This window comes from Psittacula echo, assembly GCF_963264785.1.
Source record: "Psittacula echo genome assembly, chromosome: 1".
Lineage (NCBI taxonomy): Eukaryota > Metazoa > Chordata > Aves > Psittaciformes > Psittacidae > Psittacula > Psittacula echo.
In genome coordinates this window covers 113,397,084-113,423,235 of record NC_137735.1, presented here as the reverse complement: position 1 = coordinate 113,423,235, position 26,152 = coordinate 113,397,084, and the positions used below count along the sequence as shown (strand labels likewise).

Sequence of the window (26,152 nt, the reverse complement as noted above, 5' to 3'; positions counted from 1 at the left end):
CGCTCGGGCTCGACCCCCTCCCATGTTCGCCGCTCCCCTGCCCATCCGCGCCCAGCAACTCGAGCCGCACGTGGCAGAGGGCCAATTGGGACGCAGTCGGAGCTCGCCGGTAGCCAATAAAGAGGCGAAGAAAACGCGGGCTTTAGGTGCTGGCAGGGAGGGGGGCAACGACGAAGCGGGTTGGCTGTGCGCATGTGCAGCTGCGGAGACTACAAGCTCCGTCGTGCCTTGCGCTGCACGGGCATGGCAAGGCACGCTGGGAGCTGTAGTCCCCCTGGCGTCGGGCCGGGCTCTTCCTTCCCCGCCCGTGGGCGGGCTGTGCTGTGGGGTCTCCATGGCGGCGGCAGCGGAGCGGACGGACGAGCTGGTGCGGGAGTATTTGCTTTTTCGCGGCTTCACTGCCGCCCTCAAGCAGCTGGATGCGGAGATCAAAGCGGACCGGGAGAAGGGCTTCCGGGTGAGCGGCGGCCGTTTTCCCCCTTCCAGGCGCGGGTGGCCCCCGGGGAGGACGCGGTATCCGGGCAGGCCCCGGTGGACTCTCCGCGTACCCGCTCCCGGGGCTGGGTGGGTGGATCGGACCGAGCGGGAGTGGGGAAACTCCCGGAGTCCCCGCGCTCCTCCGCGGAAGTGGCTTGTCTCAGGGCCGTCCCCGCCTGGATTGGGATGGGCAGGGCGCTGGGACCCGGTGGGCCGCGCAGGCGGAACCCCCCTCATCCCGGTGGCAGGGGCCACCGCCTGGCCTTGTCGCCGTTTGTTGTTGGCGCAGCCTCCCGGTTGGGCGGCTTCAGCCGGTGGAAGGCTCTCCTCCTGCTTGGTTCTGAAGCGGCGTTAGCGCAGGGCAGCGGCAGTGGACCGTGGGCTTCATCCCCCTCGCCTGCCTTCGCGGCCGGGAGTCGTGGTTCCCGGCCAGCTTCCCCCCGCGCCGGCCGTGTCTGCTCGGCCCGTCCAAACCTGCTGTCCGCGGACCTTGTGTCTGACCTGCGAACCACCAGAGGATTTTCAGCTTCGTCCTGAGAGGAAAGGAGGAGATGTGTGTACGAGAGGGCAGTGGCAGGCGGGTATCGTTTTGCCTGGATCTGTTCTCAGTCATGAGGTTTTTTATCCAGCGGCTTTGCAGGTCTGCTCCTTAATTTGGATATCTGAAGCACCAGCTGACTTGCTAGATGGGTGGAAACTAGCGCGGGATTTGTCACCCTCAAAAATACAGTTTCAGTCCGTTGTGCAAGTGTCTTGTTCTGTAGCAGCAGTTCTGGGCACTGCATGTAGTGTTCTGAATATAGTCATTTTCCTCTTTTAACTAGGACTGCAACCAGTATACCTCATTATTCATAAAGTATGTGGCTTTTATTTTTAGAGCACCAGCACTTTGCTAACATTTAGAGGTCAGCAAACGTTTGATTTAATTGGAATGATATCGAACAAAATAGGACCGCTGGGGTCACAGGCTGTTGTTTCCTTTATCTGTAGGAAGCCGCAGAGGCTAGATGATGTCCTAAGACATTGAGTGATGAGGGGGAAGCAAACCACATAGTAAACAACTTTGGTAGTTGAATTTTGTATAGGTTGCAGATGTTTTTTTCTGATGCCTGTCTTGGCCATCAGGAGGTCACTGAACAAAAAACTCAGTTCCCACACCACCCTTCTGCCTTACTCATATGCAGAGATGATTTTCAAAGAAGCATGAGGACAAAAAGAAATCTGTTGCAGACTTCTATGCCTGCCTTGTTAGTAGATGATATTATTAAAGATTATATTAAAGATAAAGGTACTTAAAAGATTGCAGAACAGTGGATCTTCCTTCCTCTTTCTGTTGGCTAAATACAGCTTTTTCAGTCCAAAAAAAATAAAATTTTCCACATGTTGCACTTGAGTTTTCAACATTTAATCACATTATTCCTGTTTCTTCATTATCAACTGACTTATTTTAAAAGAAGAGGAAAGTTTTGCTTACTTTCAAAAAAACCTATCAGCTGTGTTTAACAAAATGTGATCTTTTGTCAAAAATCTGGCTGTGTTCTTTCACGTTTCTTCTTTTTTCTTTTTTTATTTTTTACATTTTTTTAAATTTTTTTTTTTTTTAATTTGAAAGGTGCTTCAGAGTGGAAGAATGCTAATACCAAATGCAGAGTGTTTCAAGGGTTAGGGGAGTAGCTAATGCGTAAGTGCTGGACTGTAATATTATTTGTGCTGTTAAAGCTTCTCAGCATTAAGTTACAGAAAATTTCTTGTGCTGGAAGAGCCCTCATGTGACTGCAGTCTCCTCCGTTTTGCCCTCTGTAGGTGGATAAGATAGTGGACCAGCTGCAGCAGTTTGTTCAGAGCTATGATCTGGCGGCCCTGCGGGATTACTGGAGTTATCTGGACCGACGTCTTTTCAGCCGTTTAGAAGACGTGTACAGGCCAACAGTGAATAAGCTGAAAACCAGCTTATTCCGATACTATCTTGTCCATACTGTTCAGGTACTACTTGTTGTTTAGGCTTTGTTTTAAACAAAGATCCTGATGTCTGAAATCAGAGCAATAAGATATCCTTGTGAGCCTCTGGCAGGCCTGGTGGGTAAGGGACAAGCAATTCACGTGTCATACATCAGGAGTATAGTAACGAATTTAGTGAAGACTCACATGACGACCTTGTAAGCAGGATAAAGGAAGCTCCAGCAAGAGGGTTGCATGCTGCTTAGCTGTGAGCAAGATGCACTTGGACATGAAAGCAGGTCCGTCTCAGACAGGTTGGCTGTACTGCTAGCTCAGTCCTGCTCAGCCTCTGTTAGTAAATTGGATACCAGGAGATACCACAAGGTTTGTAAACTCCTCCCCGTGGGGCATTGCTGTGAGAACAGAGGAGGACAGGAACAGTTCTCAAAGCAATCTTCATAAGTTAAAGAAACAGACCGGAAAAAAAAGTCCCAAGCACCTGTATGTAGGTAGGAGTAGTCAATTGCTCTGATGCACAATGAGGAATGATTAACAGGCAGCAGTAGTGCAGGGGATTGGCAGGCAGGATTGTCTGTTCCTTCCGCTGTAACCTGCTGGCAGGACTCAGCTGGTCCTTCCAGGCACCACAGGCCTTACAACACCAAGAGGGTAAAAGGGGCCAGAATTAAAAAAAAAAAGTGACTACTTGCACCTCCACGGGAGCTCAGAACCGAGGTGTATTTACGATTGTATTTGCTGTTGCTGTCTGCTGTACCTTGTGATACTTTTGAGTTCTGTATTGACTCTCATTTATATATGGATCCTGTAATTATTCAATCTTTGTCTAGCATTGAAGTTGGTGGAGTTGAGTTTTAGTTTATAAGAAAGAGAAGTGGGCTTCAAATCTGTACAAGACAATTTGGAAGAGAAAATGAATGCTTTGTTTGTTTGCTTTGAATCAAACAGAAAATAATGAGCTTAAAAGGGAGCAACGATTATCCTGTTGAAACTCCAGGAAAGTGAATGGAATATACTACACAGAGTGGGCTTTGGCAAACAGAACAGATGAATACCTGTAAGGAATTCATATTCCATTTCTTGCCATTTAGAAGTCATGTTTCCTCCTTGATTCCATTTTCTGACTGAAAATCTTTAATGATGGGTGTTGGCGGAGGAGTCAATCTAATGCACATTTCTGGAAATGTGCTTTTTTGTGTATTGTTTTGCCCTGGGCTTGCCCGAAGGTGTGACTGTCCTGTCTGAATAGTGTAGCTTGAAAAGGTTTCCATCTAATACATCTGCTACTTTGGTCCTGTATACAAATGCTCATGTCTGACATCAGTGCACAAACTGCATTGGTTAGCTGGAAATCAGTATGATTAGTTTGATTTGCCCATAAGCAAGACTGTGGTGACTAGGAAAAAGGTTGGATTAAGTGCGTTTGTGAGCTTCTCCTACTGTGTTTGAGATTCTTCTATTCCCTGATGAATCTGTTAACTCTAACCACTTGCTTTGTTGGGTGGTGATAGTATTTATTACTATGTTTATAACACAGAGCATCTGTTTCTAGAATCCATTTGATGGCATTAATGGAAGCATGAGCCCTATTCTTCTTGCTGTGTTTCAGACCGGCCGCAATGACAAGGCGCAAGAGTTTTTCCTCAAGCAGGCCCCTGAGCTCCAGAACCAGGCAGAGTGGAAGGATTGGTTTGTCCTGCCCTTCCTCCCTGCTCCGGACTCCAACCCCACGTTTGCCACCTATTTCTCCCGCCAGTGGGCAGATACGTTTATCGTTTCTCTGCACAACTTCCTGAGTGTCTTATTTCAGTGCATGCATATCCTTTTCTGCAACTAATAGTTAAATCTCCCTTGCCTTGGTGTTATGCTCGGTATTAACAGTGGTGCCAAGAATGTAGTATTACAGAACTTGCCGCTTTCAGGTTATTGTTTAGAGCCAAGACTTAATAGGAAGCTGGTGTTTACCAGAGCATGTTGGGATGTTTATTGTTCAATTATCTGACGATATGTTATATTCCTTGGGCATAAATAATTTGTGGTTGTTGCTAGTGCTGAACTCATCTCTTTTCTAGTGACTAGAAATCTTGTGCACATCTTGTTCTGAAACACTTTTTCCTCTTTGCTTGGCATAGTACAAACCAGGCGTGCAACCTTGGGTCATAGTCCACAACTGAAGTAGTAGCTCCTATTAGACCCTTTTCTGGTTTCCTGTGTTCATAACATTGTCTAGTGATAGCTCGCTATAATAGGGCAGTTCAGTGTTGTCAGAAATAACAGGTTTTGTCTCACACTACAGAGTTCAGACCTTGTTTGTCGGCTGATGGGCAAGTTTGCGCTGCAGCTGGAGTACAGCTCATCTTGAACTGTTTCTTCAGTGTATACTAACGCCGTAATACAACCTGTTGTGTCCTCCGCTTCTGATATGTAAAAAGGAAGAATCTAAAAATCCCTGTAAAGCCTGTGTGAAATAGTGTTCTGGTTTTGGCTGGGATAGAGTTAATTTTCTTCCCAGTAGCTGGTGCAGTGCTGTGTTTTGGCTTTAGCCTGGGAACAACACTGATAATGCACTGATGTTTTAGTTGTTGCTAAGTAGCCTTACCCTGATCAAGGACCTTTCAGAAGTCTGTCATGCCTTGCCAGTGAGAAGGGGCACGAGAAGCTATTGAGGGAGCAGAGACAGGATATTTGGCCCGACCTAGGCACAGGGGTATTCCATACCCCAGCACATCATGCACAGTATATAAACCGTGGGGAATTAGAGGGAAGGGGCTGATCGTGGCCTGGAGATGAGCTGGGCATTAGTCAGTGGGTGCTAAGCAGTTGTTTTGTGCATCTCTTGTTTTTCTTGGGTTTTATTCCTGTCTCTTTCCTATTATAGTATTTTATTATTATATTTTGTTTCAATTATTGAACCGCTCTTATCTCAACCCATAGGTTTACCTTTTTCTGATTCTCTTCCCCATCCTCCTGCAAAGGGAGTGGGGGAGTGAGCAAGCAACTGGCTGGAGTTAAACCATGGCAAATGGTTTGGCTTAGGTAACTATACTGTTACTAGTCTAATGGCCTTGCACATACTTCCTGCTAGTAGTATGGACTAGGCAGCTTTGCCATTTTACAGGCAAATGGCAGTATGGAGTGCTGGCTTGTAGAATTAAGCCAGATGCACACAAGTGTTTGCCTTGATTTTCTTTAACATTCCTCACCAGTTCCAGTCATTTTGAACTTTGAAGCTGAATGTCTTAGGAGCAGTCTTGTACAAGAAGAAAATGAATCCTTGCGGCATAAGGTCAGAACTGAAGTCACTCTTTTAGCTGCTGACTGCATGAGGCTGTGAGTTTTATAAAACTGGTTCCATCCATTCAAGACAGTTGCAATTAAGGGCACTTATTCCAGGAAGATTCTTCTATAAGGCATTTGTTATTTTGGCTTATCTTTCAGCTGTGTCCAGTAAACTTAGGGTTGCCTGTTTAGGGTATTACTGCCCTTTCACTGAAGGTGACTGTCCCTCTCCCTGTACTGTCTGATAGGTGGCTAGAAAATGTGCAAGCTTCTTTCCTGCTACACTACAAAGACAAGGTGAAACTAGTAGCAAGTTAGGAGCATATATGGCTGACTTTGCTTGGAAACTTGTGAATAGCATTCAGTCACTTTCTGATTTTAGCTGATGGAGCAATATAAACTGGCAATAACTTCTGGCAAAGAGGCAGAACTGTTTCTTCTGAATAGCTAGTTCACTGTGGCTGACATGCAGTTTAGATCAGCTAATGATAACATTGTGAATGTCCATTTTCCAACTCATGACCTTGCAGTAAATCACGAGACTGGCTGACCAGTTTAGACAAAATGTTAGAATCATAGAATCATAGAACAGTTAGGGTTGGAAAGGACCTCAAGATCATCTAGTTCCATCCCCCCTGCCATGGGCAGGACACCCCACACTAAACCATGCCACCCAAGGCCTCATCCAACCTGGCCTTGAACACCGCCAAGGATGGAGCATTCACAACCTCCAGGATGTTGCCCATCTCTGTCTTGTTTTTGGCAGTATCATCAGTAGATGCTTAAAGAGACTGTATGAATATGTAACATGGGTTGTTCGTTTGCCAGTATAATTTCCTGTTAAAGAGATTTGTGAAATGTACAGTTTAAGAGCTTTATAAACTATAGATCACATGTGGATGGCAGCGTATAAGTGAGAAGCCTTATTCATGTGAGGAGGACTTTTAGTTCCACTTCCTCAAACATACCAACTAAAAACTTGCTCTGTATAAATACTTCAGTAAGTTTTGTGCTTTACCTCCTGTGTTATAAAACACTATGTTGTATGTTGTGCTTCCTGCGTCAACTGTTTTGGTCATTGATCAGGACTGTTCATTTGTCCTAAAAATGTTGATGTAAAAAAAAAATAGTTGATTTCTAAATGGAGGCACTTTTTGTGAAAGAAAAATGAGGTTTGTTGCTGTAAACTGTATGGATTTAGTGGTTCAGGCAAATTTCCAAGGAGGGTTCTGCAAAGATGGTCAGTAAATAGGGACAGCAGGATAAGGTACGTTTTGAAATTGAGCTCTTTTATTTCCTAGATTTTTGTTTCTGTACTTTTAGTCAAAGTAAAGCTGTTTTTTGTGTTGTTTTGTTTTGTTTTTTGTTTGTGTTGTTTTGTATGCTGACTGATACAATTTACAGACTGGATAAGTGTTCTCTGACAAATAGTAAAGGTAAAACTAGACTTCTTTTTGGACAGCTGCTCAGGTCAGAAAAGGAAGAGGCTACCTATAGAATCAGAATGGTTAGGGTTGGAAAGAGCCCTTCAGATACTGGAAGGCTGCTTGAGGTCTCCACGCAGCCTTGTCTTCTCCAGGCTGAACAGCCTCAACTTTCTCAGCCTGTCTTCATATGGGAGTTTCTCCAGCCACCCTCATGACCTTCCTCTGGACTTGCTTCAACAGCTCCATGTCCTTCTTAGGTTGAGGACATCGGAAGTGCACACAGTGCTCAAAGTAGGGGTTTAAATAAAAAAATGGTGTGAATAAATACTGAATGATTCTATGATTTGATGCTAGTTGAAATTAAGTAGTGATTCTGATTTCACTGTTGAAACAACACAAATACAGGAATAACAAGCTGAATTTCTGAAGCTCCTTTTCCTTGTAATTTCTTTCCTTAAATACTATGATGAAAGGAAAATGAAGAATAACATCTGAAAAATGAATTCACGGAAATAGAAAAGCCTAAGGAACTCTTAATGTGAACAAGAGTCACAGGCATAGAAAGATCTGTCCTGAGGTTCCTTTCTGCTAAGGGAGGAAAAAGAAAAAAAGCTCTTTCCCCATAATGTGGAGATAAATCTCATTGTCAAGCTTGGGAGGGAGTTGGGCAGTATGCAAAGCTGGATTTCAGGGTGACCTGATGGCATTGGCTTCAGTACACTCTGCAATCTCACCCAACCCTTGGCTGTGGGAAGATTACCTTCTAGGCTCAGTGCCCATACATCACTACTGCCAGTCACATGCATTGCCCTGGCCATGAAATGCTTGCATGGAGTGGCTGATCAGCTCTGCTGTAGCTGGCTCTTGCTTCCCAGCACCATTAATGTCCCTACAGCAGCAGTTGGAGGAGAAGAATGAAGGGTTTTAGGTGGGCCCCAGTTTCATGTGTGTAAAGTACTGACTGTTTTGACTACTTGGACTAATGTGGTGCTCAGCTAGTCAGAACAACTTTCTTCTGTCCACACCCTTCTCGGGTTGTTGAAATAAAAGGAGTAAACAGCCTGGGCAAGTGGGAAGGAGGTGAATCTCAGTGACCCTCTGTTTACTTGGCTCTTTTTTGTTGTAGCTGTTTGCTTTGCAGGCTGAATCCTCTCGCATGAAGAAAGAGGAAGTGGAGGTGGAACAACCAGTCATGCATCACAAGTTGCCTGCATATGTGGCCAACATGGATCGACTAGGGGACTCTGAGCTGTGAGTGCCTGCAAGGGATGGGCTCTGCTGCTTTAAATGGGTTAGGGAGGACCCTGAAGGGTCATTTCCTTGTTTCCTGCCCTGCAAATCAATGCAGAAAGGCATCAAAGTAGAATTTCTGGTGACCTAAGTGGTTTAATGGGAGAATTCATGATGGGCATCTCTCCCAGCATTTGGGAGAGAGATTTTTGCCAATCAGTAAGAGCCCAAGCACACATGGAAGTGATTCTGCTCCGCTCTCAACAGCAAGGTGGTCTGGGCAGTCAGGGTACTGATAGCAGTGCAGTACCCAACTATATTGCTCAAATAAAGTGAATTGACTCTTACTTATGGTAGTGCCTGCAGAGCAGTAGGTGAGTGTTCTGTGTTGTTCTGTAGCCGCTGGAAAAAGGAGCTTCTCTTCTGTGCGGCTCAGAATTCTTCATAGACTTGCTGCAGTTAAAGTGTGTTCTATGGCTGCGTCTTCTGTGTTCCTATCTGTGGAAATCAGGCAACATACACAGCGATACAGCTTGTTTAATTGTTTCTTTTTGCCCCATTATGCAGTCATGCAAAGCAGGTCTATGAGTTTGAATTCATTGTGTTAGAGTTGGTTTTTTTTTTTTTTTTCTTGCTTTAAAAGGAGAGCAAATGTAGCTCAGCACAAGGTATTAGTAACTGCCAGGGCTTTCACTTTCTCATGTTCTTCTTTCACTTCTATTCAGGTGGGATGTGGATTGATCAAATTAATCTGCTGACAAGGACAAATAAATGTTTTAGCAGAGACCACACACAAAGTTTTAATTTCAGTGTAAAAATTGTCTGATGAAATAGCCCTAAGTGTCTGGTGAATGATTTAGATGACTGCTCTGCACTTTTTGCATGGGACAGGCTACAGAGTTTGAGATTTTTCTTGTTTTGTTGAACCTCTTAAGTGGAAAGCTCTGATGTTCATCTGCACACATGGGGGAGAGTGGCATGGAGGATGGGATAATTTATCCCCATATTCCTTTTTGCCCATTTGTGTTGGAAAAACTTGTTTAAGAAGTGGCAATTTTTTTGTGTGCAACTTGTCTGTTAGTCTGGGGGCTAGTTCTGGTTGCTTTTTCCATGTCTCTGCTCAACCCAAAACCCAGCTTTGCTAGAAGTGTTCCTTCCTAGGAGGGAGAATAGACACAATGAAGATGATGGTGTTCCACTTCTCCTGCACGCTGCTCTGCTCCGAGGGAGCTGTAGCAGAGTGAGGTCAGACAATTATGTTCTGGGAAGCAGCTGATGCTCTTAGTGTTGTGGGCTGAGCAGGGAGGTGTGTGTAATCACAGAAATGGGCCTAAAATTTCTTGTTGTCTTTGGCTCCAGTTTTTGAGATATTGAGGGCCAGTGCTTTGTAATTGTGAACATGACTTGCTAAATATCACAGTATCACACAGTATGCTAGAGATTGGAGGGGACCTCAAAAGATCATCTAGCCCAATCCCCCTGCCGGAGCAGGAACACCTAGATGAGGTTACACAGGAATGTGTCCAGGCGGGTTTTAAATGTCTCCAGAGAAGGAGACTCCACAACCCCCCGGGCAGCCTGTTCCAATGTTCTGTCACCCTCACTGAGAAGAAGTTTCTTCTCAAGTTTAAGTGGAACCTCTTGTGTTCCAGTTTGTACCCATTACCCCTTGTCCTATCATTGTTTGCCACTGAGAAGAGCCTGGCTCTATCCTCGTGACACTCCCCCTTTATATATTTATATACACTAATAAGGTCACCCCTCAGTGTCCTCTTCTCCAAACTATAGAGGCCCAGCTCCCTCAGCCTTTCCTCATAAGGGAGATGCTCCACTCCCTTAATCATCTTAGTTGCCCTGCGCTGGACTCTCTCCAGCAGGTCCCTATCCTTCTTGAACTGAGGGGCCCAGAACTGGACACAACATTCCAGATGCGGTCTCACCAGGGCAGAGTAGAGGGGAAGGAGGACCTCTCTCGACCTACTGACCAACCCCCTTCTAATACACCCCAGGATGCCATTGGCCTTCTTGGCCACAAGGGCACAGTGTTGGCTCATGGTCATCCTGCCGTCCACTAGGACCCCCAGGTCCCTCTCCCCTACACTACTCTCTAACAGGTCGTTCTCCAACCTATACTGGAACCTGGGGTTGTTCCTGCCCAGATGCAGGACTCTACACTTTCCCTTGTTATATTTCATCAAGTTATTCCCTGCCCAACTCTCCAGCCTGTCCAGGTCTCGCTGGATGGCAGCACAGCCTTCTGGCATGTCAGCCACTCCTCCCAGCTTAGTGTCATCAGCAAACTTGCTGACAGTACACTCAATTCCCTCATCTAAATCGTTGATGAATATATTAAATAATACTGGTCCCAGTACTGACCCTTGAGGCACTCCACTAGATACAGGCCTCCAACTAGACTCCGTCCCATAGACTACAACTCTCTGGCTTCTGTCCTTCAGCCAGTTTGCAGTCCACCTCACCACCTGATCATTCAGACCACACTTCCTCAATTGAGCTGTGAGGATGCTGTGGGAGACTGTGTCAAATGCTTTGCTGAAGTCAAGGTAGACCACGTCCACCGCTCTGCCATCATCCATCCACCGTGTTATTTCCTCATAAAAGGCTATGAGGTTGGTCAAGCATGACTTCCCCTTGGTAAAGCCATTTTGACTGATGGTATTCATATCTGAGGGCATTCAGTGAAACAATGAATACTGAATGCCCCTCAAAGTAGGGCTGTGTTATGCCTTGAATTGGGAATCCCAGCTGAATAGGTTCTTTGGAAATCTGGATTCCCCTGCCTTTCCTTTGAGTTCTTTTTAAACTAACCAGATGGAGTGGAAGGAATTTGAGGTGCCCCTTTGAGCCTCCTGTCTCAATGGCATCTCTGAGAAGTGAGCTTTGATTACAGTAATTCTAATGTTCTGCTCCAGACACCAAGAGGATGTTTTAAAACAGTATTTTAATGCATAATGGTCCATCAGCTTGGAAAGGAACATCTGTCGTCCAGTGGGTCAAACAGCTGGCACTTGTTGGTTGGTCTTTGAGGTTGTCTGGCTACACTTTCATATTCTGTTTGGTGTTTTTGTTGGGCTTGTGTTTTATTTATTTATTTATTTATTTTTTATTAGTGATATGACCTGCAGTCAGAAGGGTACTGCACATTCTCTCCAGTCCCGGGGAGGCTTTCTGTCCTCTTTTCTTTCCCAAAGTAAAAAGAGCCCTTCCAGACCAGCCCATCCAGGTGGCGCTTCTCCAATACAGACCAGCAGTATGCTGCTAGGAAAGAAAGAATCAACAAATCATCAGGTAATTCTCAACTGGGTTTGTTGAAAGGTGCTCAGTGTCCATGGAGGTAAATTGCAGCACAGCACTGTTCCAAGCTTTTGTGGGTACCTGAAAAAAGAAATACCCTTTCGTTCCTTGGAAGCGTGTGGTGGGTTTTAATGCAGCACAAACACAGCTGCTGTTGTCTGGGAGGCTTCTGGAGCCCTTGCAGGTGCTTGGTTTCTTTGCCTCCCCTTTTGCTCTTTGCTTTGCAGCGTAGCAAAAGAGTAACTTGGCCAAATGGTTCCTCTGCCTTCCAGAGCGCCAAAGGAAAAGAAGGAGCAGTGAGCTCTAAGGACGGGAAGAGTCATTTCAGTGGCTTAGCAGGTGAATCAAGTTCCCTGCAGCAGCGGCAGAAGCGTTTGCAAGAACATGGGAAGGAAAGGAAGGAGCTTCTGTCAAAAGGAACCTTCCAGGTACTGGGCAACACTGTAAGGTTGGGAGGCAGAGGGCTGGTATTTCTATAATTTGTTGTGGTACTTGGTAAAACAAGTGCAAGTGTTCCATTTAGTTTCTGAACTGCTACTCAGATCTAACTGTATCGAAGGTTAATCTGTAGTTAATCAACTCCTTCTGCATTCGGTTTACTTCTGTGTCCCTGGAAGGGAATCAGTATTGACATTTCAGATGGAAGAAGAGTTGTCTTTTCCCATGATACTTTCAACAGGCTGGTCCTGGGGAGGGTATATTTCATCCACCTGAATGGTTATGTTCAAATATCTTGTTATAATCCACATTCCATTAACCAAGCAGTGGACTTGGCTCCCCCATCCTGCCCAGGTGAGTTCTCTCCTGATTTGTGCAGGCTCTGCATAGGACAAATAAAAATTGATAGGAAGTTCTCCTGGGTAGGAGTAAAAATACCGTCAGCAGCAAAGTTTGCTTTTCTGAGGTTTTTGCACTGTATGTTGCAGTTTTGCCTGGGGGTGTGCCCTCCTTTCTAATCAAATAAAATAATAAACTGTGTCTTGGAATTTAATCATGAAATAATAAAACTGTGTCTTGGATTTTAACCACTGAAGGTCAACAGACTACTACCATTCTCATGCGTATTTTCTGGCTTTCAGAAGCCATGTGGTCAGAGGATACAGAACACAGGAGGAATGATGGCAACATCTTAGTCATGTTTACTTTGGCTATGTGAGACACTGTGCCTTGGGGGAGAGCCAGTGATGAAGGACTGTTGCCTACTGGCCATATGTGTGGCGGTTCTGTGGTGGTCGGGGAGTACTGCTTTAGAGAAGAGCTATTACTTCAGCACTAAGCGTTCAAAGTTACGAGAGAACCTTTCAATTAATGTCTCATCTGAAGCATTTTAATTAAACAGTGATTGGAAAATTGCAAAGCCTGGTTTCCCAATAAGTATTCATTGACTTTCCTATCTTTGTGATGTTCCAGGTTAAGACAGTGTTTTCGTGGCTTTGTAAAAGCTGCTTCTGGTGCTCCTGGGGAAGCTGATCCTGTTCAGCTTTCTGTTGTGCTCAACACATGTGAGCAGAAAGGAAACTGAGAGGCAGCACTGTTTCTTTCACATGAGCTTCATTCATTGGTTATCTTCTCACATTAACTAACACAGAGGGGGGTATTCTTGGATTTATTTCCCAGTCTTTTCCAGCTTTGTGACTTTGCATGATTTGATTATTCAGTGTGTGACCCTGAATCATGTTGCTCAAGATGTGAAGCTACTGTAAACAAGGCAAGGATGTATTAGGGAACAGGGATTCAAAACCGTCAATACTAACACTGTTTTGGGGTGTTTCATCTTCAGAAGATGGTTTAGCAGAGGAATGCTTACAGATGTTTTACTGGCTTATGTGCTGTACCTGTTTCTTGTTCAGCTTCTGGTAGTAAGGGAAGCTTAAGCTGCTTTCAAACACTGTACTGCAGTACACATCTCGTCTCATTCATGTATCTTCAATTTCTAAAATTCCTTCTATGCTGTCTGCCCTGCCAAATCGGGGTTTAAGCTTTTGGCCTTGGGTCTACCATTGTCATCAGTCAGTTGGCTGCAGTTGTTGCCTCAGTGTGCACAAATTCAGTCTGTGGCAGATGAGGATAATCCATCCACTGGGGCTTACCATCCATCAAAAGATTTTGTGCAGATTACTGAACTGCAGATTATACAAACCTAACTTGTACTGCTGAATGCAAGAATTCCTAGAAATATGTTGATTTCCTTGTAAATCTGTCCCCTGATGGCATCAAAATGGGCCTCTGGTACCAGCTGATATATGCCAAAGAGATGTTATGGTTCATTTTAAAGCGTATGGCTGGGGGCATGGAGGGGGATATAAGGGACTCTACAACCAGGAAAGCCATATTAAATGATGAAATTGTGCAACACACCATCATTGTGCTCAGAAAGGTCCCTGACAGAACGTGTGTGGAGCTGAGAGTGCTTCTTTTCCAGTGTAGCTTTTTGGCTTTTTTTCTGCCAGCAGGCTGGGGTGGTTGAAGAGCTTGATCTGGAGGTGCTGCTGCTTCCTTGTATTTCACACAGGATTTCTTCCTTCAGGGCCAAAGTGCTGAGAAGAAAACAGATATTAGCGCAGCTGAGATGAAGCCATGCTCAGAGCTGCAGGCAGAGCAAACAGAGACTTCAGCCAAGATGCCTGCCAGCAATGCAGAGGCTGTGGGTGTTCAGCAGGAGCAGCCTTTCATTGTTCTGAGCCAGGAGGAGTATGGGGAGCACCATTCATCCATCATGTACTGCAGGTAATGGACTGGGAGAAGAAGCCTCTCGTAGAAGGCTCTGTAGAGGCTGTCTGGCCTTTTTTCCCAGCCTCTGTTCTGTCCAGCACATTGTGCATGTACTCTTGATTGTAGGGCAGTAAAGTTGGCATGAATGATAATAGCCTGTAGGTTGTGCAGTGAGAATGGACAGAGATTTTTGTGACTGGGAGATGCCAGCCAGGAAGAAGCTCCCTGGGAAAGCCAGGTGCTACTGCTTAAGGGCATTATACTTTATACGTGGAGCTTGGTGCACTTTGTTGTGGAAGGGGCAGGAGGTGGTGCAAGGAAGTTCTGATTCCTGCAGAAGGAATTGGTTTGTGGCCAGGAAAGGAAGGCCTATACTTTGGGGTATTTTATACTACTGGGGCATATATTCACATCTAATAACTTCAGGGAGAGAAAAAAATCCAATCAGTTTCCTTCTGCACATAGGGTTGATTGTTCTGGACGGCGGGTGGCCAGCTTGGATGTGGATGGGGTCATCAAAGTGTGGTCTTTTAACCCCATAATGCAAACTAAGGCTTCGTCTATTTCCAAATCTCCATTGCTGTCTCTGGAATGGGCAACCAAGCGTGATCGGCTGGTGAGTAGTTTGCCTGTAGAGGCTTGAGAAACATGTCAGATGATTTGGGGCTGTGTTGCTGCCCACTAACTTCTACATAGTTGCATTGGGGATAAGCTCAGGGCAACAGCTAGTTTCCACTTAGTGGGACATGGGGAACTGAAAACTAGAGTGAGGAGTGTACTCTGTGTATTGAGCAAGGAGTTCATTGGTTGCCTCTGAGCCGGAAGTTCTGAAGATGAAGTGTGAGTACAGTAGCAGAATAGAAGCAGCTCCTTTAAGAGAAGTGCCTCTCTTCAGGCAGATGAGGCAGCCACTTGGCAGGCAGAGACAGCCTGGTGCAAGAGCCCATGAGAACCCTGCAGCAGGGATCTGTGGGGCTTTATTCACACCCTGGGCCAAAAGCAGAGTAGGGGGGAGCATGGGTGTGGTGTTGTCATTCTACTTGAGCAGGTGTGAAAAGGGCTTTGTGGCCAGTTTTATACTGATGCCTTATGAATTGGGGGTTGCTGTGTGCATAAGAAGCTCAGGGCTTGTTTAAATATCATGACGGTTTAAATGTTTCCTATAGCACTTTATTTTTTCTAGTTCTCTTAGTAGAGAGGAGCCTTAAATTATATGTATTCTTCTGAGTCCTGGAGCTGTTGCTAGTGTTTCATGAGCTCCCTTGCTGAAGAGACAGGGCTGTTTGCCAAGGCAGGCCTGCAGCCAGGGGAATATTGTACACATTCTGGCACTGTGTTGCTACAAACCCCATAATGCCACCTGTGAAGAGCTGGTGCTGTAGCTTGTCTTTCTTTTCTTTTGCTCTTAGAGAGGAGGTTGTCCATGCAGTTGTTTTGATGTTTCTTCTGCTTTGTGGAGTTTATTTCCTTCTTGCTGATAGATTCTTTTTTCTGAAATTTATGGGGATTTTGCAGGAAATCAGGCTCTCAATTAAGAAGGATCTGGCTTGTTTAGTTTTCTATGATAATGCATCCTTCCATGGCTTGACTTTTGATTTAAATTGTAGCACCACTCGTAAAGCATGTGTGAGCCCTTCTGGATGCCTTAATTCTCTGCTGTATGAAAGAAGGTGGCTTCTGCTAGTTTCCTCTTAAACTTAAGTTGTTAATTCTGTGTTACTCTTTCCTTGCTCCCCTAGATATTGAGACCCCGTGTAAGTCTGGCATCCTATAATGTTGAACCATAGTCTAGAAAGTAGCTTTTAGTCCACCCTTTTGCCTGTTGGATCTTTTTCTTGCTGGAAAGCAGTGCTTTTACTTTGACTTCTGTGGCTTTGGGGTAGTCTTACTCCGCATGATATGCAGAGGAAGACAGGATGTACCCTAATGGAATGATGTTTAATCTGAATGCACAAACAGAAAAAAAATTTGTGATGTTGATTGTTGGACAATGTCATTGTACTCTTCACTTACATTCCTTTCATCCCCTCCTTGCTGGTTTCAAGCTATTGCTTGGCAGTGGGGTTGGGACGGTTCGTCTTTATGACACAGAAGCAAAGAAGAATCTCTGTGAAATCAGCATTGATGAAGATATGCCCAGGTAACTCTGCAGTACTGTTTTTTGTATATAAATATAAATATTGCTGGTTTTGGCTGTGAAAAGGTAGATGAAGTCTGAATGTTCCCACTGCTTTCCTGCAACTGCAGGACCGTAACCTTCGTCCAGAGGGCAGTCCCTGTCTGAGCAACGTAAAACTGCTTAGTTAAATGGCAAATGCGCAAAATCAATCCAAGCATTTGAATTCTGCCCTCCTGTACAGTGCACCCTGTCTGGGAGAGCTTGTAGTTGAGTGTTGTGCTTGAGGCAGCTGCTGGAAAGGCAATTCAGACTGTTTGCTGTGTTTCAGGATCCTCTCGCTTGCCTGCAGCCCAAGTGGTGCCTCGTTTGTGTGTTCTGCAGCAGCCCAGAGCCCCATCTCCCACATGGACTTCTCAGCAGTCAGCTCTGGGGGCAAAAGCATGAACCAAGTTCCTGGGAAGCTGCTACTGTGGGACACTAAAATGATGAAGCAGCAGGTACTTGTTTTCCTTTCTCAGACTGCTTGCTTAGAATGAGTGTCTTCTGTTTCAGTGTGTAGGAGCTCTCTTTCTAACTTATGCTGACTTTCTTTTCAATACTCTTCTTTTAGCCCCCTTCCTGCTTTCCCCTCTGTCACATGCAGGAGAAAAATGAATAGTGTAAGCAGCTTTCGGGTTTAGGTAGAGGTTTTTGTTTTCTTGGTGTGTTGTTTTGGGGGGATTTTGTGGGGGGTTTATGTTTGTTGTTGTTTTTGTTGTTTGTTTTTTGTGTTTGTGCTTTTTGGTTGTTTGTTTTGGTGTTTGTTTGTTTGTTTTGTGGGGTTTTGTTTGTTTGTTTTTAATTTTTTTGTTGCTTTGTGGGTTTTTTTTTTTGTGGACTATGCTGCCTGCATAGTTTATGACTGAAAATGTCCCAAGTGGAGTGAATGATTCTTTGCTCAGGTTTTCTCCAGTTGAGCTATATTGAAGGGTTTTCTTTGCTATTTCTCCTTCCCTCCCTGCTTTTGAGTGAAGTGCTTCCTTCAGAGGTTTTGTCTTTTGTTATCTTCTCCATTGTTTCAATTTAAATGGGTCAGAATCCAGCAGGGAGTCCTCATTCCATTCCTCACCTTTGCTCTTAAGAAATGCTGTCCCTGATGTGTAGGAGAAAGCAACATACTCGGGCTAATGCCTGCCAGAAGCTGGGTTTGCAGCCTTGAGGCCATGGCCAAGAAAGCTGTGGCTTGGCTTATGTGAATTGTTGGGTTAGTGTCACAGTAAAATGCAGCTGCCAGCCTTAAAGTCTATAGTCATGAGAGGTAAAGGGTTCCAAACTGGAGAAGTTCTTGCTTCTAGATATAGTCTTTCCTTCCTCCCCTGGAGATCAGCTCCTCAGCACCCCAGAGCTCCATTTCTCAGCATTAATGCAGACTTTCCCTTCCAGCTGCAGTTCTCTCTGGAGCCTGAGCCCGTTGCTATTAACTGCACAGCTTTCAACCACAATGGCAACCTGCTGGTCACCGGTGCTGCAGATGGGATTGTTCGTCTTTTTGGTATGGTGGAAAAGGACCTGGGGGTGTTGGTTGACAGGCAGCTGAACGTGAGCCAGCTTGTGCCCAGGAGGCCAAGAAGGCCAGTGGCATCCTGGCCTTTATCAGCACTGGTGTGGCCAGCAGGGCCAGGGCAGTAATCATCCCCCAGTACTTGGCACTGGTGAGGTCACACCTTGAACAGTGTTCAGTTCTGGGCCCCTCACTGCAAAAGAGATGTTGAGGTGCTGGAGCAGTTCCAGAGAAGGGCAATGAAGCTGGTGAAGGGTCTGGAGCACAAGTCTGACGAGGAATGGCTGAAGGAACTGGGGTTGTTTTGTCTGGAGGAGAGAAGGCTCAGGGGGGACCGTATCACTCTCTACAGCTACCTGAAAGGAGGCTGTAGTGAGGTGGGGGTCGTTCTGTGCTCCCAAGGAACAAGAAATAGGATGAGGGGAAGAGAACAAGCTGAGCCAAGGGGGGTTTAGATTGGATATTAAGAAAAATTTCGTCACCAAAATGGTCATCAAGCATTGGAAGAGGCTGCCCAGGGAACTGGTGGAGTTGCCATCCCTGGAGGTATTTAAAGGATGTGTAGATGTGGTTAGGGACTTGTTTTAGTGTTGGACTTGGCAGTCCTGGGGTAACAGCTGGATTTGATGATCTTTAAAGGTCACTTCTAACCTAAATGACGCTGTGAAATTGGGCAGTGAGGTGGCCCCTTGGTGTCCCTAGCTGGCTGCCCCTAGCACCCTTCTTCTGCCAGCAGGGAGGCAGTTGTGGGACATGCTTGAACACCAAGGTGGAAGCTATGCTCTCCACAATAGCTCTCAGGAGGTAATTGTAATAAACCTTTTTCCAGGCAATACTGGCTGGTGACCTTGGTAGTGCTGCTGGATCTGTTGTTTCCCTCCTGCTGAGGAGCAGAGTTGAGTTGCCCTGGAGCCATGTGATCTTGGGTGTGCCTTGTAGCAGTACCACTGCCAGAGGCTGAGTCTTGAGGAAAGGAATTAATGTGTGACCTTCTAGTTGAAGGCAAGGGTTTCACATCTGTCCTTCTTCCCTGAGCAATTTCTGTTTCTCGGGTTTTGTCCTCTTCAGCCTGTCCTTGTCGTAAAGGCAGTTTGGGCCTGCCTCTTCTATGAATGTGAATGAGGGATCTGCTTTTGGCCTGGTTGCTGAGCTGGAGGCTGCAGCCCCGTGTCTGGGAGGACAGAGCTGGCAGCAGCTGTGAGGGTGGAGAAGGGAGGGAGAACAATAAAGGTGTCAGTGAGGCTTAGATGCAGAATGCCTGCAGTTGACAGTGAGCAGCCCTGTAAAGTTAGGGGGAGAGGTGCCTAATTACAGGCAATGATTTTTTTGTGGTCAGTGTAAAAGCCACATGCAGGAGGATAAGCACAGGGTGCTAGGATTGTCTCTTGGGCTCTGCCAGACTGGTTTAGAGGACTGGGGCAGAGACCTCATGAACATAAAGGACTTCTCTCTCTTCAGCTCAGCTCTGTGTGAGTATGAATTGTGTTCAGTACTGGCTCTCCCCTCAGATATGCAGCAGCATGAGTGCGCCATGAGCTGGAAGGCACACGATGGAGAAGTCTACTCCGTTGAGTTCAGCTGTGATGAGAACACAGTCTACAGCATAGGCGAGGATGGCAAGGTAGGCTCTGGGTGACCTTCTACTTCTCAGCTGACTGAGATACCTTCTGGAGTCTTCTCCATGTGGTGGGGATAGCAGTAAAAATAGCCTCAGAATCTGGGGGATCTACGGGCTGCTAACTGTAGTCTCAGGTGTGCAGCACCATCCTGCTCCATGCAGTTTCTGTAGAGAGAGTGGCTGGAAAGTGTATTAACAGCTGGAGCTGTCTCAGACCTTGTCTGCAAATCCCGCTATTGGTAACATCCCCTTCCTAGGGAATCCATGTGAGGATGACCTTTCTGTGCCCCTGACATCACCACATTACAGGTCTGGGGACTCGCCAAGGAGCAGATCTTTGACCACTTTGTATAAATTTCCTTGTCAGCAGCTCCCTTATAGTTGCTTGTAATAAAAGGCTTCAATTTCTGCAGTTCCACAGGCTTGAGCAGTAGAGATGTGGCTCAGGGAGGGATCCACCTGCCTGAAGGTGTGGCTGGTGAGAGTTAAGTGAATTCCCACCAGGATCCTGCATGCAGTGTGGAAGGACACGTAGGCAGCAGTGCTAGTGGAAGGTAGAGCCTATGTTTGCCTGGAGAGTAGGCACTCTGCAGCCTTTGCGGCTTGCATTTTATAGATAGTCACTTAGATATACATGTCAAAATGCCATATTCTGTTTGTGAGGAACAGCCAGTTGGCTTGAAAGAGGAATGGCCCCTCTGCTTTCATCCCAGTCAATGTAACTATGGGCTTTTGTAATCTCATTTTTGTCGTTCTAGTTTATTCAGTGGAATATTCACAGAAGTGGCTTGAAGGTGTCTGAGTACCATCTTCCCACCGAAGCTACAGGTCCTTTTGTTCTGTCTGGGTACAGTGGCTACAAGCAAGTCCAGTTCCCACGAGGAAGGCTTTTTGCTTTTGACTCTGAGGGCAACTATATGTTGACGTGTTCCTCTACTGGGGGCGTAATTTTTAAAGTAAGTCTGAGAAGTGGTGGGGAATACTCTTAGGCATCCATACAAGCTCCTGTTACAAGGCTGCGACACCAGCAAGTAGAGATTCTTGAGCAGCACCTACCCATCCCTGCTCTCTGAAAGCTGCTGCTCAGTTTGATGTGGTGTTTAGCAAGGGTTTGAACCCCCTGTACGTGCTTGGCTTTCTATAGGTAGGCAGAGTATGGATGCTGCTTGTTCTTCAGCTCAGCTGCAGCAGTTTTCCTTAGTGCCCAGGTGCCTAAGATGAAGTTTTTGGGGTTTTTTTAATGTATTGATACATGCCAGTTCAATGCAAAATGCATGATTGTTGGCTGATGCTCATCTTTAATCTGCCTTGTGTACTTGCTGCTACTATGTTAGTCCCAGCCTGATTATCTGCTCTTAGTATACACTGAAACTAAGGGTAAGGCTGAATGGTTCCAAGTACCCAAATTTCTATGCCACCGTAACAGGTGGTTACTGATTGCAGCCCCCTTGTCTGATTCTTTAGTCATTACATGAGTATAAGCCATTGCAAGGCAAATTAGAATTTTTACTTGGCATCTGGGGCATTCAGAGCACCCACACTAACATGAGTTACAGCTTAGGCCTATGTGCTCCTCATCAGTTTGTGCTCTTAGACTGCCTTGCTCAATTACTGCAGCTCAGCCGATGTCAGAAGCTGAGAACACATGCTTCTGTCATGAGACTGGAAATCTAATTCCGCATGTATACTACACACATCTCAACTTCTCTCTGATTTTTGGCTTCATTATGTATGCTGATAAAGATACGGAGTCTGTAGCAGGCTTTGGCTTCTCCTGTTGGTGCACTGCCCCTGCCGAAGAAGCTTGCCTCCTTCAAATCTTATGTTTTCCTTCTTTTAGTTAAATGGTGAGGAAAAGGTTCTGGAGAGCTGCCTTTCCCTGGGAGGACACAGAGCTCCCGTTGTCACAGTGGATTGGAGCACGGCCATGGACTGCGGGACCTGCCTCACTGCCTCTATGGATGGGAAGATTAAATTAACAACCTTACTGGCTCAAAAGTCTTAACCTGGATAGTGCTGAAGGGAAAGAGCCTTGACAGAAACAGTGTTAACTCCACAGGAACAAACTGCACGGGAGAGAGAAGGCAACACAGTCCCTCTTCTCATTGTCGCTTTTGTCTCTTGACAAACATTAAATACGTTTGCCAAACCACTGTGCAATAGAGTGCCAATATGGGACCAAATCAGTGCCAGCACTGAAAAATGGAGTCTCCACTGACCCATTAGGGCAGCTGCGATCCCTCCATTGGGTAGTCTTGAGTAGCACGTGGCTAAGAGGCTTGGTGTCTGCGACGGTTGTTGCCATCTTTGTGCCTGGCAATGCTGGATACAGTCTGCAGTTGTTTTGTTTGTTGCAGACGCAGTTACAGCTATGAGGAGGTCAGACTCGGGCAAAAGGTTCGTGAAAAAAGCAGGCAGGAGGTCTGTCCGAATAAGACCGGGCCTGCATGAATGTATGTATCAGTATGAAATGTCTGGATCAGCGGAGACGCCTGTGCATTAAAAACACAGCTTCATGGAGGCTGGAAGTGGCCTCATCTTGTCTGGCCCTGGCCTGGCCTGCCCAAAGCAGAGTCAGGCAGGGCAGGTCATGCAGGGCCATCTCCAGTCTGGAGCATCTCCAAGCAGGGAGACTCCACAACGTCTCTGTGGGTGGCACAAATGTAAGTCACCAGCAGACTGAGCTGGGTCCTCCAGCCCATGGGCTCAGCAGGCCCACTGGGTTGTAGGCGGAGGCCTCCGGGCCCTGCCTGAGCTGCAGTGTCCCTTGTCTTCAGGTTCATCTTCACCTGAAGATGGAGTCCCTGTCTTCAGCTCTGTCTTGGCTGTGCCTGTGCCTGGCCATGGCCCTCGCTGTTCCAGAAACCGGCTTGCAGGCTGCCTTCCCGGCCTGCCCTTGCCCTTCCTATGGGCCTGCTTGGCCATCACTGACCAGCAGCATCTGAACCTGCTTGCCACTGTTACCATAAAAGTTGGTCGGAGAAACTCCCTAAGACTCAACTGGGAGTTTTAGAAAGCAGGCATTTTTTATTGCAGCGCTGGGCGCACATGTGAATCATTTTGCAAAGGTGAGCACACCCATTACTTGCCAGCAGCAGCTGTATATTTAGCATACTCATACATATTCATAGCCTTTCCAGGAACTAATTATAATATTTACATTTTAATTATGCCTATGCTTTCTTGCTGAGTGGGGGTCTCTGGTTGTCCTGGGTTCAGCAGTAGCAGTCATTTTTTCTCCTTCTTAGTAGCTGGTGCAGCGCTGTGGTTTTGACTTTCGGCGTGGGAACAGCGCTGGTAACACCAATGTTTTTAGGTACTGCTCAGATGTTTACCCTGACCAAGGGCTTTGTGAGCCTCATGCTCTATCAGGGAGCAGGTGAAGCTGGGAGGAAGCAGGGACAGGACACCTGACCCAAACTAGCCAAAGAGGTATTCCATACCACAGCACATCATGCCTGGGATGTAACTGGGAGTTACCGGGAAGGGCTGGCCTATTGCTTGGTCGGGCTGCGTATTATTGTTCAGCGGGTGGTATTGTATTCTCTTCCCTTGTTATTTCCCTTATCATTACTATTATTGGTGGTAGCAGCAGTGGTTTGTGTTATACCTTAGTTACTGGATTGTTCTTATCTCAACCCGTGGGAGTTACATTCTTTCAGTTCTCCTCCCCATGCCTCCGGGAGTGGGGGGGAGGGAAGAAGAGGAGGAGTGAGCGAGCGAAACTGTATGGCTCACAGAGTTTAAACCAGGACAGTTTTTTTTGGCGCCCAACATGGGGCAGGAGGGGTTGAGATAACGACAGATCTGACCGGAGTGTGTCTAATCGTATTTGTGATAAGCATTCATTGTTTTGGATTAATAATCACTCGTCACAATGCTGATTTATAGGCTCTCAAAGTTGTTTCTCTTGATCTCACAGTTTTAGCATATCGTACCTTACTTACAGCTGGTATTTGCTGTGTTAGTGTTTCTCAAGTGTGGGGCTTGGGCTAAGGTTCTTGTGTCCTTGTACTTTATGGTAATGACTTGTAATACAATAGAATCATTGATCATGAAACTGATCTGGCTTATGTTCCCAGTGTGGTCACCACCTTTATACTTTGGGAGGTATATAATAGAAGTGCTTAGCAATTACACATCTTTTTTTCTTCTTCTTGGGTGGCCGACCTGTGAAGGAGACATTCTCTTTACCCTCCCAACCCCCCAGCAAAATCCAGAAGAATTAGTAAAACACTTAAATGAGGTGTGTTGTCATCCTGGTCATACCAGAGAGGGACAAATCATGGCAACGTGCTGGGGCTTGGACTATGCTTACAGGGCCTTGTTCAACACTATCCAGCACCTTCAAAAGGAAAAAGATTGTCCCTGGATCTGAGGGCAAAGTAACAGCACAGCTACTCCAGCTCCAAGCACAGCAGCTACACCAGCCCCAGCGACCAGTTCAGTAGCTATTCAAACTTTGGCTGCAACAGACAGCGCAGCTACCCCAGCAACAAGTACAGCAGCTACGCCACCCCCAGCGACAAGTACAGTTGCTACTCAAACCACAGTGATATCACTGTAGCTAAACCAGAGGACCAATTCGTACCAATATCGGTTGCCCCTGTACGCAAGATGAAAAGCAAAAAAGAGGCAAGAAGGGTGAAGCAAGATGAAGAAACAGTGTACTCACAAGCCAGGCCAGCGTCTGATCAGGAGTCATCATCACATGACAAAGAAGAAGAGGTGACTACTCGGCCTTGGACCTCAACCGAGCTATGGAATATGCGGAAAGATTTTACCCGTCAACCAGGGGAGCACATCTTCACCTGGTTGCTCCGATGCTGGGACAATGGGGCCGATGGTCACAAACTAGAAGGTAGGGAAGCCAAGCAGCTGGGATCACTTGCTAGAGAAGGGGGAATTGACAAAGCAATTGCAAGAGAGAAAAAGTCCTTCAGTCTTTGGAGGTGGCTCTTGGAAGCTGTGAAAGAAAGGTTTCCATACAAGGATGATGTTAGGAGTCGTTTGGCCAAGTGGACTACTTTAGACAAAGGCATCCAGTCTCTGAGGGAATTGGCCATCATAGAGATGATGTATCACATCAAACCGAATAACGGGGATATACCGATAGATCCAGATGAAGTCAAATGTACATGACCCATGTGGCGAAAACTTACACAGAATGCACCCTCATCATATGCCCATTCATTGGCAACAGTAACCTGGAATGACATGGTACCGCTAACAGTGGATGAAATGATTCATAAACTCTGAGAGTTCAAAGACAGTCTCACCCCTTCCATCATCTCAGCTGTGGAAAAACTGTCCCAGGATCTCAAACAATTGAGAGATGATCTATCTGATCTATCTGGCTCCTCACGTGTGCCAACACACGTCTCAGCTATTAACAAAAGGCATCCTATTGTTCGAGAGAGAAGATATAGAAGGTATATGCCACGGGCCACCCTATGGTTTTACCTGTGGGATCACAGAGAAGACATGACAAAGTGGGATGCAAAACCTACTTCAGCTTTGGAGGAACAGGTGCATGAATTGTAGAGGAGAACGAGGGTCAAGGCTGATCATCCCATGAAAGCTGCGGCTTCAGTCTCTGGTGAGCAGGTTCCCAAATGCAGTGGAAGAGCTGATTTTACTCCAGCTCCTGTGATGAAGAATAATCCCTTTCTACAGGACTTAAGTGTCCGGCATTGTGATGACTATTGGAGGGGCCCTGCCTCCAGCCAGGTGGAGGTAGAGGACAATCAGATTTACTGGACTGTGTGGATCAGATGGCCTGGCACATCAGCCCCACAGAAGTATAAGACTCTAGTAGATACCGGTGCACAGTGTACCCTGATGCCGTCAAGCTGTCAAGGGGTGGAACCCATCTATATCTCTGGAGTGACAGGAGGATCCTAAGAGTTAACTGTACTGGAGACTGAAATCAGCCTGACTGGGAGGAAATGGCAAAAGCAGCCCATTGTGACTGGTCCAGAGGCTCCATGCATCCTCGGCATAGACTACCTCAGGAGAGGGTACTTCAAAGACCCAAAAGGGTACCGATGGGCTTTTGGCATTGCTGCTTTGGAGACTGAGGAAATTGAGCAGCTGTCCACCTTGCCTGGTCTCTCAGAGGATCCTTCTGTTGTGGGGTTGCTGAAGGTCAAAGAACAACAAGTGTCAATCGTGATCACAACAGTGCACCGGCGGCAGTATCGCACCAACCGGGGCTCTCTGATTCCCATCCATAAACTGATCCGTAGACTGGAGAGTCAGGGAGTGATCAGCAGGACCCACTCACTCTGTAATAGCCCCATATGGCCAGTGCAAAAGTCTAACGGAGAGTGGAGACTAACAGTAGACTATCATGGCCTGAATGAAGTCACACCACCATTGAGTGCTGCCGTACCAGACATGCCAGAACTTCAGTATGAACTGGAGTCAAAGGCAGCCAAGTGGTATGCCACGATTGATATTGCCAATGCATTCTTCTCAAT

At 46.2% G+C, this 26,152-nt stretch overlaps 2 protein-coding genes across 5 annotated transcripts in view; one reads left to right on the top strand and one right to left on the bottom strand.

Moving 5' to 3' along the window:
• STRA8 (stimulated by retinoic acid 8) overlaps positions 1 to 336 on the bottom strand; it is a gene marked incomplete at its 5' end in the record, with an annotated part of 16,487 nt that extends 16,151 nt beyond the window's left edge. Inside the window, 1 exon segment of the mRNA XM_080610029.1 lies at positions 1 to 336. Coding sequence (XP_080466155.1) covers positions 1 to 336 — 336 coding nt within the window.
• On the top strand, positions 292 to 26,152 carry WDR91 (WD repeat domain 91). Of its 4 annotated transcripts, none has more exons than XM_080639261.1 (15): positions 292 to 457; positions 2,281 to 2,460; positions 4,043 to 4,250; positions 5,637 to 5,719; positions 8,266 to 8,390; positions 11,498 to 11,675; positions 11,954 to 12,109; positions 14,209 to 14,408; positions 14,859 to 15,009; positions 16,439 to 16,533; positions 16,841 to 17,009; positions 17,935 to 18,043; positions 19,561 to 19,673; positions 20,429 to 20,626; positions 21,511 to 26,152. In XM_080639261.1, the coding sequence occupies exons 1-15, from the start codon at positions 335 to 337 to the stop codon at positions 21,673 to 21,675; spliced, it is 2,253 nt and encodes a 750-aa protein (XP_080495387.1). In that variant the 5' UTR covers positions 292 to 334; the 3' UTR covers positions 21,676 to 26,152. The 4 variants fall into 4 exon arrangements, 3 of the variants coding, with proteins under 3 accessions (XP_080495387.1, XP_080495386.1, XP_080495388.1); XM_080639260.1 differs by having other exon boundaries at positions 11,909 to 12,109; XR_013958911.1 differs by lacking the exon at positions 21,511 to 26,152 and having other exon boundaries at positions 11,909 to 12,109; positions 19,511 to 19,673; positions 20,429 to 20,558.

Coding starts and splice junctions, on each gene's coding strand:
- WDR91 (XM_080639260.1), top strand. CDS start 335: ATGGCGGCGGCAGCGGAGCGGACGGACGAGCTGGTGCGGGAGTATTTG. Junction 5,720..8,265: donor ATGAATCCTTGCGGCATAAG/GTCAGAACTGAA, acceptor TTTTTGTTGTAG/CTGTTTGCTTTGCAGGCTGA. Junction 12,110..14,208: donor TGTCAAAAGGAACCTTCCAG/GTACTGGGCAAC, acceptor TTCTTCCTTCAG/GGCCAAAGTGCTGAGAAGAA.